Source organism: Brienomyrus brachyistius, chromosome 1, assembly GCF_023856365.1.
Source record: "Brienomyrus brachyistius isolate T26 chromosome 1, BBRACH_0.4, whole genome shotgun sequence".
NCBI lineage: Eukaryota > Metazoa > Chordata > Actinopteri > Osteoglossiformes > Mormyridae > Brienomyrus > Brienomyrus brachyistius.
The window spans coordinates 37717865-37730894 of NC_064533.1; the positions used below are offsets into that span (position 1 = coordinate 37717865).

The window sequence follows — 13030 nt, forward strand, 5'->3', positions numbered from 1 at the left end:
AAGGACTAGAAAGGTGACTCCTGAAAAAGACTTTCTCATTAATTTTACATCTTGATTATTATGTTTCATACAGTCTGTGTCAGAAGAAAAATTAACCAGGACAAGAACTACACTTGCCAATATCCTAGTTCAGCTTTTACAAAAGTGTGCACTGAGTGAAATAGAAGAGAAAGTGAGGGAAATTCTTCACTCTTGAGGACTTTGTTTTTTTTTTTTTTAGGGTGGAAAAATCCCCATCCGCTGGACCGCTCCCGAGGCCATCGCCTACAGAAAGTTCTCATCAGCCAGCGATGCATGGAGCTACGGCATCGTCATGTGGGAAGTGATGTCGTATGGGGAGCGGCCCTACTGGGAAATGTCCAATCAGGATGTGAGTTAGAGTTTGTCATTAGTCATAATATTTTGTCTATGTGGCCATTGTCATGGTAACAAGAGGACTAATGCCCTGGAGGTCTAGAGAAAATGATGTGAGTTCCCTTTAAATGGGGATGTCTGTGACAGCCAAGGGCACACTTACCCAGAGTAGGTGTGGATGAGAGTGGATGATACTCAGAAATAAATGGTTGAAGCCGATGGTTCAGAATGCGTCACTCTTTATATTCTTACATTATTCCAGGGCCTGGCATCAGAAGCTGCAGTATTAGATGACAGCATTAGAATTAGGATGGCCTGTCCTTACCTGAACTTACATTACTATTGAAGTTATTAGGTGTATTTTGTCAAGATGTTCAATATATTTCTGTCTTGTTTCTGTATTGAAAAAAAATCAATCCTTGGACAGCATCACTTGGGGGTCTGTAGTCTGTGCCAGGCAGCATGGGGCGCAAGGCTGGGGTCACCTCGGTACTGCCAGTAAATCCCTGAGCCTCTCCATCTATGTACAGCACTGTTCGATTTTCAATTTGCATTATTTTTCTGGGGCAGCGTCTGCCTTGAAACCCGAGGAAGCCACTGCCATGTTTATCCGCCTTGTTTTTCCTGCTGTACCCTCAGCTCGCAGATATCTGCACTGAGCCGCGAGCAGCACTGTAAGAGATGAGTCGCTGACCTTCTGCCTCCACCGGGGATTAAGGGCATGATAAGATGGAGAGTGTCATTCCTATGCTATTGCACCTTAATATCTAGTATCTCGTCTGCTCTCGTCGAACAGCTAAGCCACCGCACCATCCGCAGGGGCCTGCGAATTGGCTGAGGTCTCGGCCCTGCAAAGCACGTGGTTAATATTTTGATTTTCGCTTTCAACCAGGAAAGTGACAGCTGAAGGGGAAGGTTTCTGAGCTGCAGCGTCTCAGGTGTTTCATAGCCGGATTGTGCAGATCCTGCTGGCCTATCTCTACAAAGTAGAAAAACCCACCCTTAATCCCCACCCCCTACCCAGACCGGATTCACACCCGGTCATCCTTTGTGTGGGGATTTGGGCATTCTGGGGGAATTGCTCTGAAGCGGTTTCACAGACAAAGACCTTCCTCTATCCGCCTGCAGCAGCCGCCCTGCTTGGGGTGCAGGGCTGGCAGGGGGCAGTGGCAGCGACTGACCTGTTCTGCTGCCCACATAGAAGGCCAGCGTCCCATCATTATAGACCTTCTCTGTACCACAAAATCATTTCTTCCATTAACTTGGTAGGACCCCAGCTGGCTGAAAATCGAAAGTGGTGTCTTAAAGTGGAAATATTATACATTTGTTGCCTGCAGCTAATGGATCAGGGTCATTTATATTTGGTAAGGTTCTCTGTATTGAATGTGGACTTTGCATCTTCCTCACCATAAATCAGGCTGCAAGACAGCCCTTGAACTCATGGGTAGCAGCGCGTGAAGGTTTGGCGAGGGCAGCTCGGGATGGTAATCCAGCACACGGCTCACGAACGCTGGAAGCTTCCTTTAGCGAGTGCCCACCGCAGGGCGGTGGCAGCTTGATGTATGGCCTCAATGTGGCATCTCCCTGAGGAGGGCGGGGGCAGCACTGGCCGGGGGACGGCAGTGTGCCTCTACAGTGACTTCAGGCAGCACACCGGTCCTTTAGGGGGATGGAGACGTCCTGAGGGAGCTTGAGGGAGACTGTTTATGCTGCTCAGCGTGGCCCTTTACTAAACCGAAACCTCAATCCCGAGGCAGAGTCTAAAATGATCACAAGGCGTAAGCCGTACTTCCTGCATTGCTTTATGTATTTATTGATACATAAAATTATATATATTTTTTGAAACAGACCAGATTAGCTAGGCCCTTTGCACAAGGATGCCATGCACATTTGTGATGTGTTCTGTATTTTTTGTAGGGGTGATATGTGTTAGGACTCTGTGCCGGTGATCAGAAGGGGTCAGGTTCGAATCCCAGGGTTGGCACAGTGGTTTGCGGTTAGGCCCTTGAACAAGTCTCATAACCCCCAATTTGTCCAGGGATTGTCTGATCCTATTTTCTTAAAGAATATATGTCGCTTTCCATAAACGTGTCTGCCAGATAAAATGTACATTTAAAACTAAATAATCAGAACTACTGTTAAAATTAAATTTGACATGCAAATAAGTAAAGTATTCAAAAGCTATTTAATTTCTCATATATAAAGCAGTCAGAGAAACATAGCAAATAGCAATAGATGAATTCTATGGTAGATGTTTAGATTTTACAAAAAAAACATCTTGTGAAAGCTGTGTAATCGTTTGAAGTTTTCCAGTTAATTCAGTGCCAGAGCATGTGCTTTTCAGCATTACTTTCGTTATTAACATTGTCGTGTGGTAGATTGCGGCTTCGTTCCAGCCATCTCTGTAGACGGGGGAGTTCACAGACAGTTCAGGTTGAGTGTGCTGGAAGGGGAGTCCAGGTGCCTGATGTGGGTGCTGCCTCCTGCAGGTCATCCTATCCATCGAGGAGGGCTACCGTCTGCCTGCGCCCATGGGCTGCCCCCTGGCCCTGCACCAGCTCATGCTGCACTGCTGGCAGAAGGAGCGCAGCCACCGGCCCAAATTCAGCGACGTTGTGGGCTTCCTGGACAAGCTCATCCGCACCCCCAGCAGTCTGCTCACACTGGTGGAGGATGTCCAGGGGTAAGAGACAAGATCAGTAGGTGCCGGGGTGCTGACTATTCTAGGCTTTTCTTTTGGCTGCCATTTCATTTGTTTGTGTGAAACATGTATGTATGTATGTTACAGCTTGTATCTGTATGTGTATCACATTATGTATATTTACTACCTATGTTTATGTGTGTATTATTACATTTATCTGTTTGTTTGCTTGTTAATTAATCATTTAACGATATATGTACTTATGGGCAAAAAATAATGGGCAAAAGCTTAATATTGTGCAATTAGGGTTTGACCCATTTTTTTTACCCAGCACTATGTGCATATAGAGTTATCTGTCTTTGTGTGTGTGTGTGTGTGTGTGTGTGTGTGTGTGTGTGTGTGTGTAGAGGGGTATACACGCACACACACACAGGTCCATTCATTTCTATGTGGAAGACTCTAATCCCAACATGACAACCCTAACCCAGCCCTAACTCTAACCCTAACCTTAACCATAGGTAACCAAACAAAATGTGAGACATTTTGTGGCATTTTTAGTTTTTTGATTGCATTCACAGATCTTTGTGGAGACCAGGGAAATGGTCCCCACAATGTCAAAATAATATGTTTTTGTCACATTTTGGGGGAGACATTTGGTCCCCACAAAGCAATATAAGCATAATCCACACACTCACAGAAAATCCCAATATGAAAATATTAAGCTGCTTATTATGTCTTGTGCGTGCACAAGGACACTACCTTATTTTCTTGCGCATGTGTACAATGGCAATAAAGTTAACTTTGACTTTTAGGCTGCATGTGACAAAACCATGCTTTTTAGAATTTCTTTTAATAACTATGCAGTTTTGGAAAAACATTTGTATACGTTTTATTCTTACATGATTCTTCCCCTAAATTTTTTTTTATTTTTTTATCAGTGGACAGTTGCATTTGTTTTCCAGCTAGACCATTTTCTAGAGAATGTCTAAAAAGTCCTTGATAATATTTTTGTGCCTTATAGTTTACCAGATTCTCCTGGAGAGGTCCATGCCTACCCTCTATATATCTCAATCGATGATTGGCTGGACTCCATTAAAATGAGCCAATACAAGAACAACTTCCTTGCTGCAGGCTTCGCCACATTGGATTCCGTCTCCAGAATGAGCATTGAGTGAGTGAGCCTTTTCTCAATAATAGTGATGGCAGTGCACTACACTGTATGGAATGTACACAGGCAGGAGGAAAAAAACTACTACTTTTTTACGTGTCTGCAATGAGACTTACAGATATCTATTTTTAAATTTACTGAAAAAGACTTAGCATCTTGCGCAAGATGTTTAAGTTTGCCCAAGACCAGTGTCATGTCAGAGCAGGCCTGTGTGCTAACCTTGTATTTCTTGGCGACTTTGTCCATGTGCTGTTTGTCTGGCTCAGGGACATCAGGCAGATCGGCGTGACTCTAATTGGGCACCAGAGGAGAATAGTGAGCAGTATACAGGCGTTAAGGCTGCAGCTCCTTCACGTCCAGGAAAAGGGGTTTCATGTATGAGACTGCGCTCCGGCAGCCCAGGACTGTGCCTCAGTCACCTTGTCACAACCCATCTCTGTGCTCTCGCTGCAAAGGCCTCTCTTCCCCTTCGAATGACTCTCTGGCTTCCTTTGACTTCCAATAAACCAATGCAGTAATCAACATTGTTTAGAAGAACAAGTGTCCGCTTTTCTTTTCTTTTCTTTTTTTTAGCCAGACAAAGGACAGTGTACTACTGACTGTGCTTTTCCAAAAGGAACTGCTGTAATGACATTTCTCCACTCAGCAACAAAACTGATACTTAGAGTTGTTTGGTAGATGCGGGAATGTGACCTACACTTTTTCTCCATGTTTTGTGACCATGTAGCTGCTATCAGATGTGAAATCAAAGGACTGTCCTTGATATACTTATGATTTTTTATAAGTAAATGTTTTAAGGTGTTCTTCTTAATTTATTAAACTTCTTCCCAGAATATATGGTATGCAGATACTTGAAATCTTTGAAAAGCCAACTTTTAAGTACAAATTGAATGTTCAACTTTTACATGTATAATCCATTTACTGATTATTATCTTAACCTGATATTTATCTATGTGATGTTCTGTATGTGGAAACCCTAGTCAATTTCAATTATATTTCCTTAGATATATAATTACAGTTTTCTTTATCATAGCAATATATGCAGTTGTTTCAGGCAAAGACATGCATTAAAAGTGTACACTGTCCTATTTAACAAATATTCAACACTGTCCACCTCAACAATTATATTATGAAATATGTATGCTTTAAAAATGCAGCTGAAAAGAGCTGAAAATGGTTGTAGATTTTAGATCCTTCTTTTGGACCTCATGTTTGCTGTATGAACAAAAGCTGGGTCTGTGTTCGTCCTTCATCATCAACGTGCAGGCCAAGTATTGTCCAGTTGTGATAAGAATTGAGCAATGATTTTCTCCATAACTGGGAAACGGTAATGATTGAATCAATCGACCGAACCAATCAAAAAAATTATGATTAAAAAAAGTAGGGTTTCTATATGCAGGTTGTGAAGAATTACATCGTCCCATACAGATCCTCAGTACATACTGCAAGAGGGAGAAGTGAGAACCTACTCTGGGATATACTTTCATTTGAATGGTAATTTCCACACACTCACGCCAAGCAGCACCCTTATCCATACCTCTTATTATGAGAAAGAAAGCCTTCTTCTGGACAAAAAGAATACTAAACTAGTGATCCTGTATAGCAGAATTTTACTGTAATATTTCAAGCTTTCTCACACAGGACACCCAGAGACACTGGAACTGGATAAACACTGTTTAGCATGGTACTGCTAAGCAATGGGAGGCAATCTTTTGTACAAAGTACAAGTACTTATAATTCTTGTATTTTATTTTTCTATAATTTCCAAAGAGGCATTGTCAGGTCTTACAGACTATATACGCCCATTTATGAAGATATTCATTTGCAAATAAAAGTTAATAGTTCTGGTGGTGACCTGTTGTCTCTGTGTACCCGAGTCTGTTTTTCCATTATTTTTTATTATAATAATAATTATTATTATTATTAGTAGTAGTAGTATTGGAATTAATATTGATAATTATGATGATGACAACAATGATAATAATCTTCACTCACCATGCTAGTGATATAGCTAGTCTGTGTTTCTGATGCCACAATTTTCTCTCTAATATGTTCTAGAATTCAATATACACATTTTAATGGTTAAATATGGAAGGTATTTTCTACAAAAATGAAAATGATAAAATGAAAATACAATCCCCACTTTACAATTTAAGTTTCAAAGTCTAAAAACCCTACCAAAATTAAAATAAAGAAGTACTATTTCAATTTTAATTTTTCCACTCATTTATGAGTCAGATGTGTAAAATTCCAAAACGTAATTAAAAAGCCTATTTGTCTTTTCATTTTCAAATTAGACTTTTTATTTCCTACTTTTTAATTTTCAAGTTTACAATATGCATGTTAATTAGAGCTGGGCTGTAGCCGGAGCTATGGATGACTGTTGCGTTTTCTTAGTGTGTTTGCTGATCTCGTTGTCCTTGCGTTCCATGAATATGGTTGCCCGTGTCGCCCAAACTAATAAGAAGTTAAATGAACCGGAAGCTACAAATAAGTGGCTAACTTAGACTTTGCCATTAGTTTGGGCGATTTTGCGCAAGAAACACGATGACAACGGAATCCGCAGAATTTTTTTTTTGCAGAAAATACCTTCCATAGTTAAAAATAGCAGAATAAATCATTTTGAAATTCTGTATGATGCATGGTGGATCTCATATCATTTCCAGTTGTGATTGTAATTTCAGCAGGGGAGCTTTAATGCACAGGTATACCCAGGGTGAGGCCCAGGGATCTCTGCTGAAAAAGGCCCTCGTCTAACTATGTTTAATTAAATTTTAAACCTGGAGTTGCCTCCTGTCATCCCGTGATGAAAAATAAAATGGTCAGTGACATTTTAAACCAATAGGGGATGTGATTTGTGCTGTATTTTCTTGACCAGACCAAAATACAATTTAATTCCACCCCCACCCCTGTTTAGAAAATTTTACCATCAACCCTCCTGCCACCCAGGGTTGATTACATGCTCAGCTTTGCAGAAAACTGTAGGTGGTTCTCTTACCATGTTAGTAAGCCTCTGCATTTCAGATAAACCTACTTCATCTATATCTGAATCACATTGTCAAAAAATATTGATCAGATTATAGTACATATATTTATATAAGGGGCATTTAATTTGGTTTCAATAATAGTATTTGACAGAAATCAAAAAGAAATTAAATCCATGTGTGACTTGAGATGTGCGAATAAGAAAACCTGGAAATACATATTGATTATAAGAGGTTATAAATATAGATTATATAAATATGCATGTAACGTTTATGGAAATTTTTACAATATCTAATTTCGTTAACGTTATAATAATGATAATTGTTGTTATTATACAGGCCTACAATTCCCTCTTCACCAGTGGCCTGTACTACGAAGCGGGGTTACTGGCTTATCGGGGTAACTTGTCGGATTTAAGGTAGTCTGGGCAAAATTTAAGCGAACGAATATTAAGTCCATTTAAACTGTGGTACCTTAAATCCGACAAATTACCTCGGTAAGCCAGTAACCCCGCTTCGTAGTACAGGCCACGGGTAGTTCTTGATTTTACTCCCTGTCATTGTCATCTGGACGGTTAAAGTGCTGTTTTTTCCTTTAGGTGGCGATATTGAGCACGTTTTTGTAGTATCTTAGCAACGTCGCGTACATTTTTCGCCTCTCGAAAACCTGCGGATTTGCCGCCGTGGCCGTTCTAACGGGGAAATATTAAGAAATAAAGCAGGACAGCCACGTTTGCCGGTACGTACACGTTTGTCTGGAGGATTCGAAAGTGAAACCGAAAGTTTTCCGCGGCGCCGGGCCTTACTGCCGTTACTAGGTGAGCGGCCTCTTTTTCTGCATATTTGTGTTTGATTATCGGTTTGCGTATGTTTGTCTCATTTCTCATTTTCACCATGCCAGATGTGGAAAATATATATCTTACGCGTGAGCTCCATAATTTCATCTTGATAATCGCAAGCGAGTCGCTATGCTGCCATAACTCGTAAGAAATATCGTGTTTGCTAGTCCACTTCAATGAGGATTATCATGTTTACATATCCACGGCAGTCTCTGCAAAATAAAAGCAGAGAACTGCACGATGGGTAGCGGGTGAAAATGCTGGAGAGCCATTTTACAGAGTATCACTGACTGCTACGTGTACTGTGTGAAGCAGGGGTGTCCAATCTTACCCGCAAATGGCCGGTGTGTATGCAGGTTTTCGCTATAACTCCCTGATTAGATTACTAATTAGAGGACTGGTTGGCTGAAGAGTCCTCATACAGGGGTGTGAACAGCTGACCTACAGGTTACCCCATAAACCTGCATGAACTTCGTTTATCCAAAATAACATTTTTTTGTGTGAAGTTCTTAGCAACCCCCCCTCCCCCCCCGTATCTACCTGTTTGAGACATTTGCACAAGCATTTGGTTTAAAACCTAACACGCACTGAAACGCTTACTTTTTATGCTTTTTATACAAGTCCTGGAACTACCATAGTACCGTGATTTGTTTCATTGTCGAGAAGCAGATTTCTTTTGTCTGATAATCTCATGTATGATTCGAAATCAGATAAAAAATATAGATGGGAGTCATCTGTATTGACAGTCATGGTACCTTAGGATCTCTGACATAAACGCCATCAAAATGGCAGACTTTAGGTGAAAGCAGGCTGGTAGTTAAACCAAATGAATAACTCTACCTGATGCTTTGAACAGGACTGTGTCACAGGGTGACCCCAATGGGCCTGTTCGACAAACTCGCTGGATGGCTCGGCTTGAAGAAGAAGGAAGTGAACGTGCTCTGCCTGGGTCTGGACAACAGCGGCAAGACCACCATCATCAACCAACTCAAGCCGTCGAATGTGGGGCATCTTTAGCTTAAATGGCTTTAATTACAACTATTCCTCCACCTTTAACTTTGAATACACTGCATGGTTATTTAAAATGGGTTAAAACTATAGACTTATTGGATAATGCAGTCTCCAGAAGATATCTAAAAAAAAATCTATTCCATAAATTCATCATATGTGTATTAATTCCTTCACCATAAACAAAAAAAAAGTGTTTTGTTTTAAGAATATTTTTGCAGGTTTATGTATAATGTTCAGTGTATAGAGAAAAGTTATTCTTTAATAGATTGGTAACACTTGACGTGGCACAAATAATATAGTATTACTTTTCTGTTAAACTAAGTCTTAGTTACATGCTGATCTCACGTTAATGCATCATTAATGAATTGTGATGCATGTTTTATCTCAAGCAGTTACTATATTTGTTACTATATCTGTTAATTCTGTAAACTTCGTGAACCACTGAAGGACCAGGTCATGAATAACACAAGTTAAATACTGATCTAATATTTGTTCATCATAAATGAATCATGAAGCATCATTTATCTCAAATATCAACAATATTTGTTTATAATCTGCAATTCAGTAGTAATTCAGTTACTAAGTATGTGTGCCCTGTCAAGTATAGTGTTACCAATTAATTTATAATAGACATGAGGTTAATGCTGTTTCTGCAGTTAGTTAACTAGAAACTTGAACCCGGGTCCCAGAGGTGTGAGGCAACAGTGCTAACCACTGTACCACCATGCCACCCCTCTTTGGGAATACATTGTGTATTTATTTTGGATAGAAAAAAAATTCATTTCCTTTATTGTAGTTAATTGCTTAAATGTTTACCAAGTCATGTCTTTGTTAATGGGAAAAAATGGTTGTTTTTCAGGCTCAGACACAAGATATAGTCCCTACGATAGGCTTCAGCATAGAGAAGTTTAAGACATCAAGGTATCTGCTTGCTTAGTTTAGTTTAATATGAATCTTGTTAAACCCACTTTCAATAATTATCAGCAATCTTATGCATTTCTTATTGCTGTCCTGTCAAGTCTGTCCTTCACAGTTTTTGACATGTCGGGTCAAGGCAGATACAGGAATCTGTGGGAACATTACTACAAGCAAGTATTGATTTTTCTGTAAAATATTTAAACCTGAATTGTCGTAAACAAAAATTTAAAGAGCAATAATTATGCTTGCAGGGAGGGGCAGGCCATTATATTTGTCATAGACAGTGGGGACAAGCTAAGAATGGTGGTTGCCAAAGAGGAACTTGACACACTTTTGAATCACCCAGGTAAATCATTTGTTGTTGTGTTATCAGGCCTAGCAGAGATGCACACCTTGTTATGCTGCATGCTTATTGGTCTCTCATCGGGATTCTTAATGACTTCTTATTTTTTGGTAAATGAGCACTGTGCTATTTCATATTGATAGCTAATTGTGGTTGAATTCACAAGTGATGTGATTTTCAGTGAAATGAAGCAATTTTAAACTGTTCCTTTACATATTTTCCCTCATATTTAGACATAAAACACAGAAGGATTCCCATTTTGTTCTTTGCAAACAAGATGGATCTGCGAGATGCACTGTCCTCTGTGAAAGTTTCACAGCTGCTCTGCTTGGAAAATATCAAAGACAAGCCTTGGCACATATGGTAAGCAGTTGCTTTCAGTGTGTAGAGATGTAAGTATTTCACGGCACTATTCTGATCTGCCCTGGGAAGTTGAAGCTTTCTGGTTCTTTTAGGATGAGGTATAGTAAACAAGACCTCGAGAAACTTGTGCATACAATTATCTCCAGTAGATTGGCCTATTGTAATGGTCTCTTGACTGGTCTTCCCCAAAAGACCATCAAACAACTTCAACTCTTTCAAAATGTTGCTGCTGGAATCCTAAATAACACCATTCCTCTCTTCTACAGAACTGATTTCAAAGTACCACTTATGGACTACAAATCGCTGAATGGTTTAGCCCCAAATTGTATTGCTGATATGATTGAAGAATATAATCTTAGTACTGAAGATCTTTTATAATGAGTAAGGACCGGTCAGCTAGTGGTTTCCAGAGTTGAAACAAAGCAGGGTAAATTGGAATTTAGTAATTATGCAGCTAGACTTTCCAACAAATATATAAAATGCTCCAAATGTTACTTTTAAGTGTTTGCTAAAAAGTTTTATTTTCTTCTGTTTTCACAATTTACACGACTAGCACAATCTCACTTTTAATGTTAACTTTTATTCTTTTGTTTATTTTTGTTCATGTTTTATAACTATTTAACTGTATGCATTTAATTTTATTTTCCATAAAGAACTCTGAATGACCTTTGTTTGAAAATGTGATATACAAGTAAACTTAATATAATGCTTTAGGTTATTTTTCCATTGTATTTTCATTTCAGTGCAAGTGATGCTGTGAAAGGTGAAGGCTTGCAAGAAGGTGTGGACTGGCTTCAAGGTAGTGTTCATTTTCAAAATGGCTCTCTCTTAGTCTGACAGTGTTGAAGGAAGGACAGCTATGATTTTATTTTGGTGCTATTTTCATTTGTAAACTTGTTTTCCTTCATTCCATATGTAATGGGAAATTGTGGTATAATAGAAGATTATTTTGTTATGTATGTCTGCCTTTTCCATCTCACTTATACGAAATACTTATACAGGTAATTACAAAAGTTCATTCATCCTTTCCCTGACAGATCAGATCAGAACACTGAAAACATGAGCATCATCGGGACAGGAACTGAGACAGCATGAGAACAACAACATCATCCTCTCAGACTGGTCTCAAGCTGTCCCCAGAAGAGTCCTATTCAGCCTGAGCTATGTCCCAGTAGGTCTGGACTTTTGGCCTTCTGTAGTGACCACATTGCTAAAAGAGAAGGTCTTTTTTATTTTTTATTTTAGGTAGAACAAATGCTTACTATATATATTTTTTTTTTCGTATTCCTGCAAAACAGTAGTTACTTTATCTGGACACTGCATAAGACATAGTTACTTATTTATTCTGTTTGCAAGTTCAGCAGATAAGTGTGGCATGGCATATATAACAGTTCTATAGAAAATGAAATAGTAGTTTACAATAGTCTGAGAAAATTATAACTTCACCATTTCCAGCTAGTATGTGCTTATTATCTACTGTATCTCCAGCAAATTAGCTTTTATGGCAGGCAGTCACATGTGCTCTGATCTGAGCCTGACCTAACATTTTATGTTGCTTTCATCTGCTTGTTTTTTATGACCCATCTCTGCTGGAACAATGTAACAGCTGAAGTTCCAGATGTTTGATTGGTTAATAATTGTGGCATTAGTATACAGTCACATTGACTCAGTATAAATGCTGTAGTGTAGGATTGGGTGCCCTGTGTATGGCTGATCCTCAGATATCAAGCATGCATATTAAGCTGTGTCTGGTTGGTGTCTTCACAGCACAACAAGCCTATTTGGGGAACTCAATATTTTAGAGAATGACACCTTTAAAGGTTGGCTTTTGCCTAGTTCATCATGCTTGTATATGCTTTTTGTCCATTTCAAATAAATATCATCAATCTAATTAATCAAGACAATATAAATGAATCAGATAAGGAAACCTACCCTCAGGGAAATTTTGTCCAGTACTTGTGGAAGTAATTTTAAAAATAATTTTAACAACATTTCAATAAAGGGAATTGATTTTAAACAATTTTATTTCACAAGCTAGATAATGAATATCAATTTATTGCTGCATTCTACAGTACACTAAGTAAGTCTTTAATGAAATAGCATAAAGAGCAGCTATTGCTTGTGACTCAGTGACCATTGTCGTTGCCTCTTTGGTGTACATTCAAACAGATGTTTTCATTCGTATGAATTGGTACTGGAGAAATGGGGTTTACCAAACTGGCAAAAGCATAGGTGTTCATTCTGGAGAAACTGGTCTGGTAAACCTAAAATCTGTATAAGCAGGGTCATTCCATGTCAAATCATCACACTTTCGGACCTCATCGTCACAAATTTTTTATGAAACTTGACATGCTGATTTGGTTATATGAGTAACTCATAAACTTGAAATTGGGCAAGTCTTGGATCAAT

At 39.1% G+C, this 13030-nt stretch overlaps 2 protein-coding genes and 1 non-coding gene across 4 annotated transcripts in view; all 3 read left to right on the forward strand.

Moving 5' to 3' along the window:
• LOC125750984 (ephrin type-A receptor 6-like) overlaps positions 1-6004 on the forward strand; it is a 150342-nt gene extending 144338 nt beyond the window's left edge. Inside the window, exons 14-17 of the mRNA XM_049029381.1 lie at positions 221-370; positions 2844-3037; positions 4017-4166; positions 4430-6004. Coding sequence (XP_048885338.1) covers positions 221-370; positions 2844-3037; positions 4017-4166; positions 4430-4544 — 609 coding nt within the window. The 3' untranslated portion in view covers positions 4545-6004. The remainder of the gene's footprint in view (positions 1-220; positions 371-2843; positions 3038-4016; positions 4167-4429) is intronic.
• On the forward strand, positions 2164-2266 carry LOC125706177 (U6 spliceosomal RNA). The gene has a single exon (XR_007381919.1). It is a non-coding gene; the product is annotated as a U6 spliceosomal RNA (small nuclear RNA).
• A 1693-nt stretch (positions 6005-7697) lies between the features above and the next one.
• On the forward strand, positions 7698-12512 carry arl6 (ADP-ribosylation factor-like 6). Of its 2 annotated transcripts, none has more exons than XM_049025911.1 (8): positions 7698-7886; positions 8843-8988; positions 9857-9918; positions 10017-10089; positions 10171-10261; positions 10492-10621; positions 11365-11420; positions 11659-12512. In XM_049025911.1, exons 2-8 carry the CDS (start codon positions 8866-8868, stop codon positions 11682-11684), a joined length of 561 nt encoding a protein of 186 aa, XP_048881868.1. In that variant the 5' UTR covers positions 7698-7886; positions 8843-8865; the 3' UTR covers positions 11685-12512. The 2 variants fall into 2 exon arrangements, with proteins under 2 accessions (XP_048881868.1, XP_048881867.1); XM_049025910.1 differs by having other exon boundaries at positions 7701-7965.
• Positions 12513-13030: the final 518 nt, after the last annotated feature.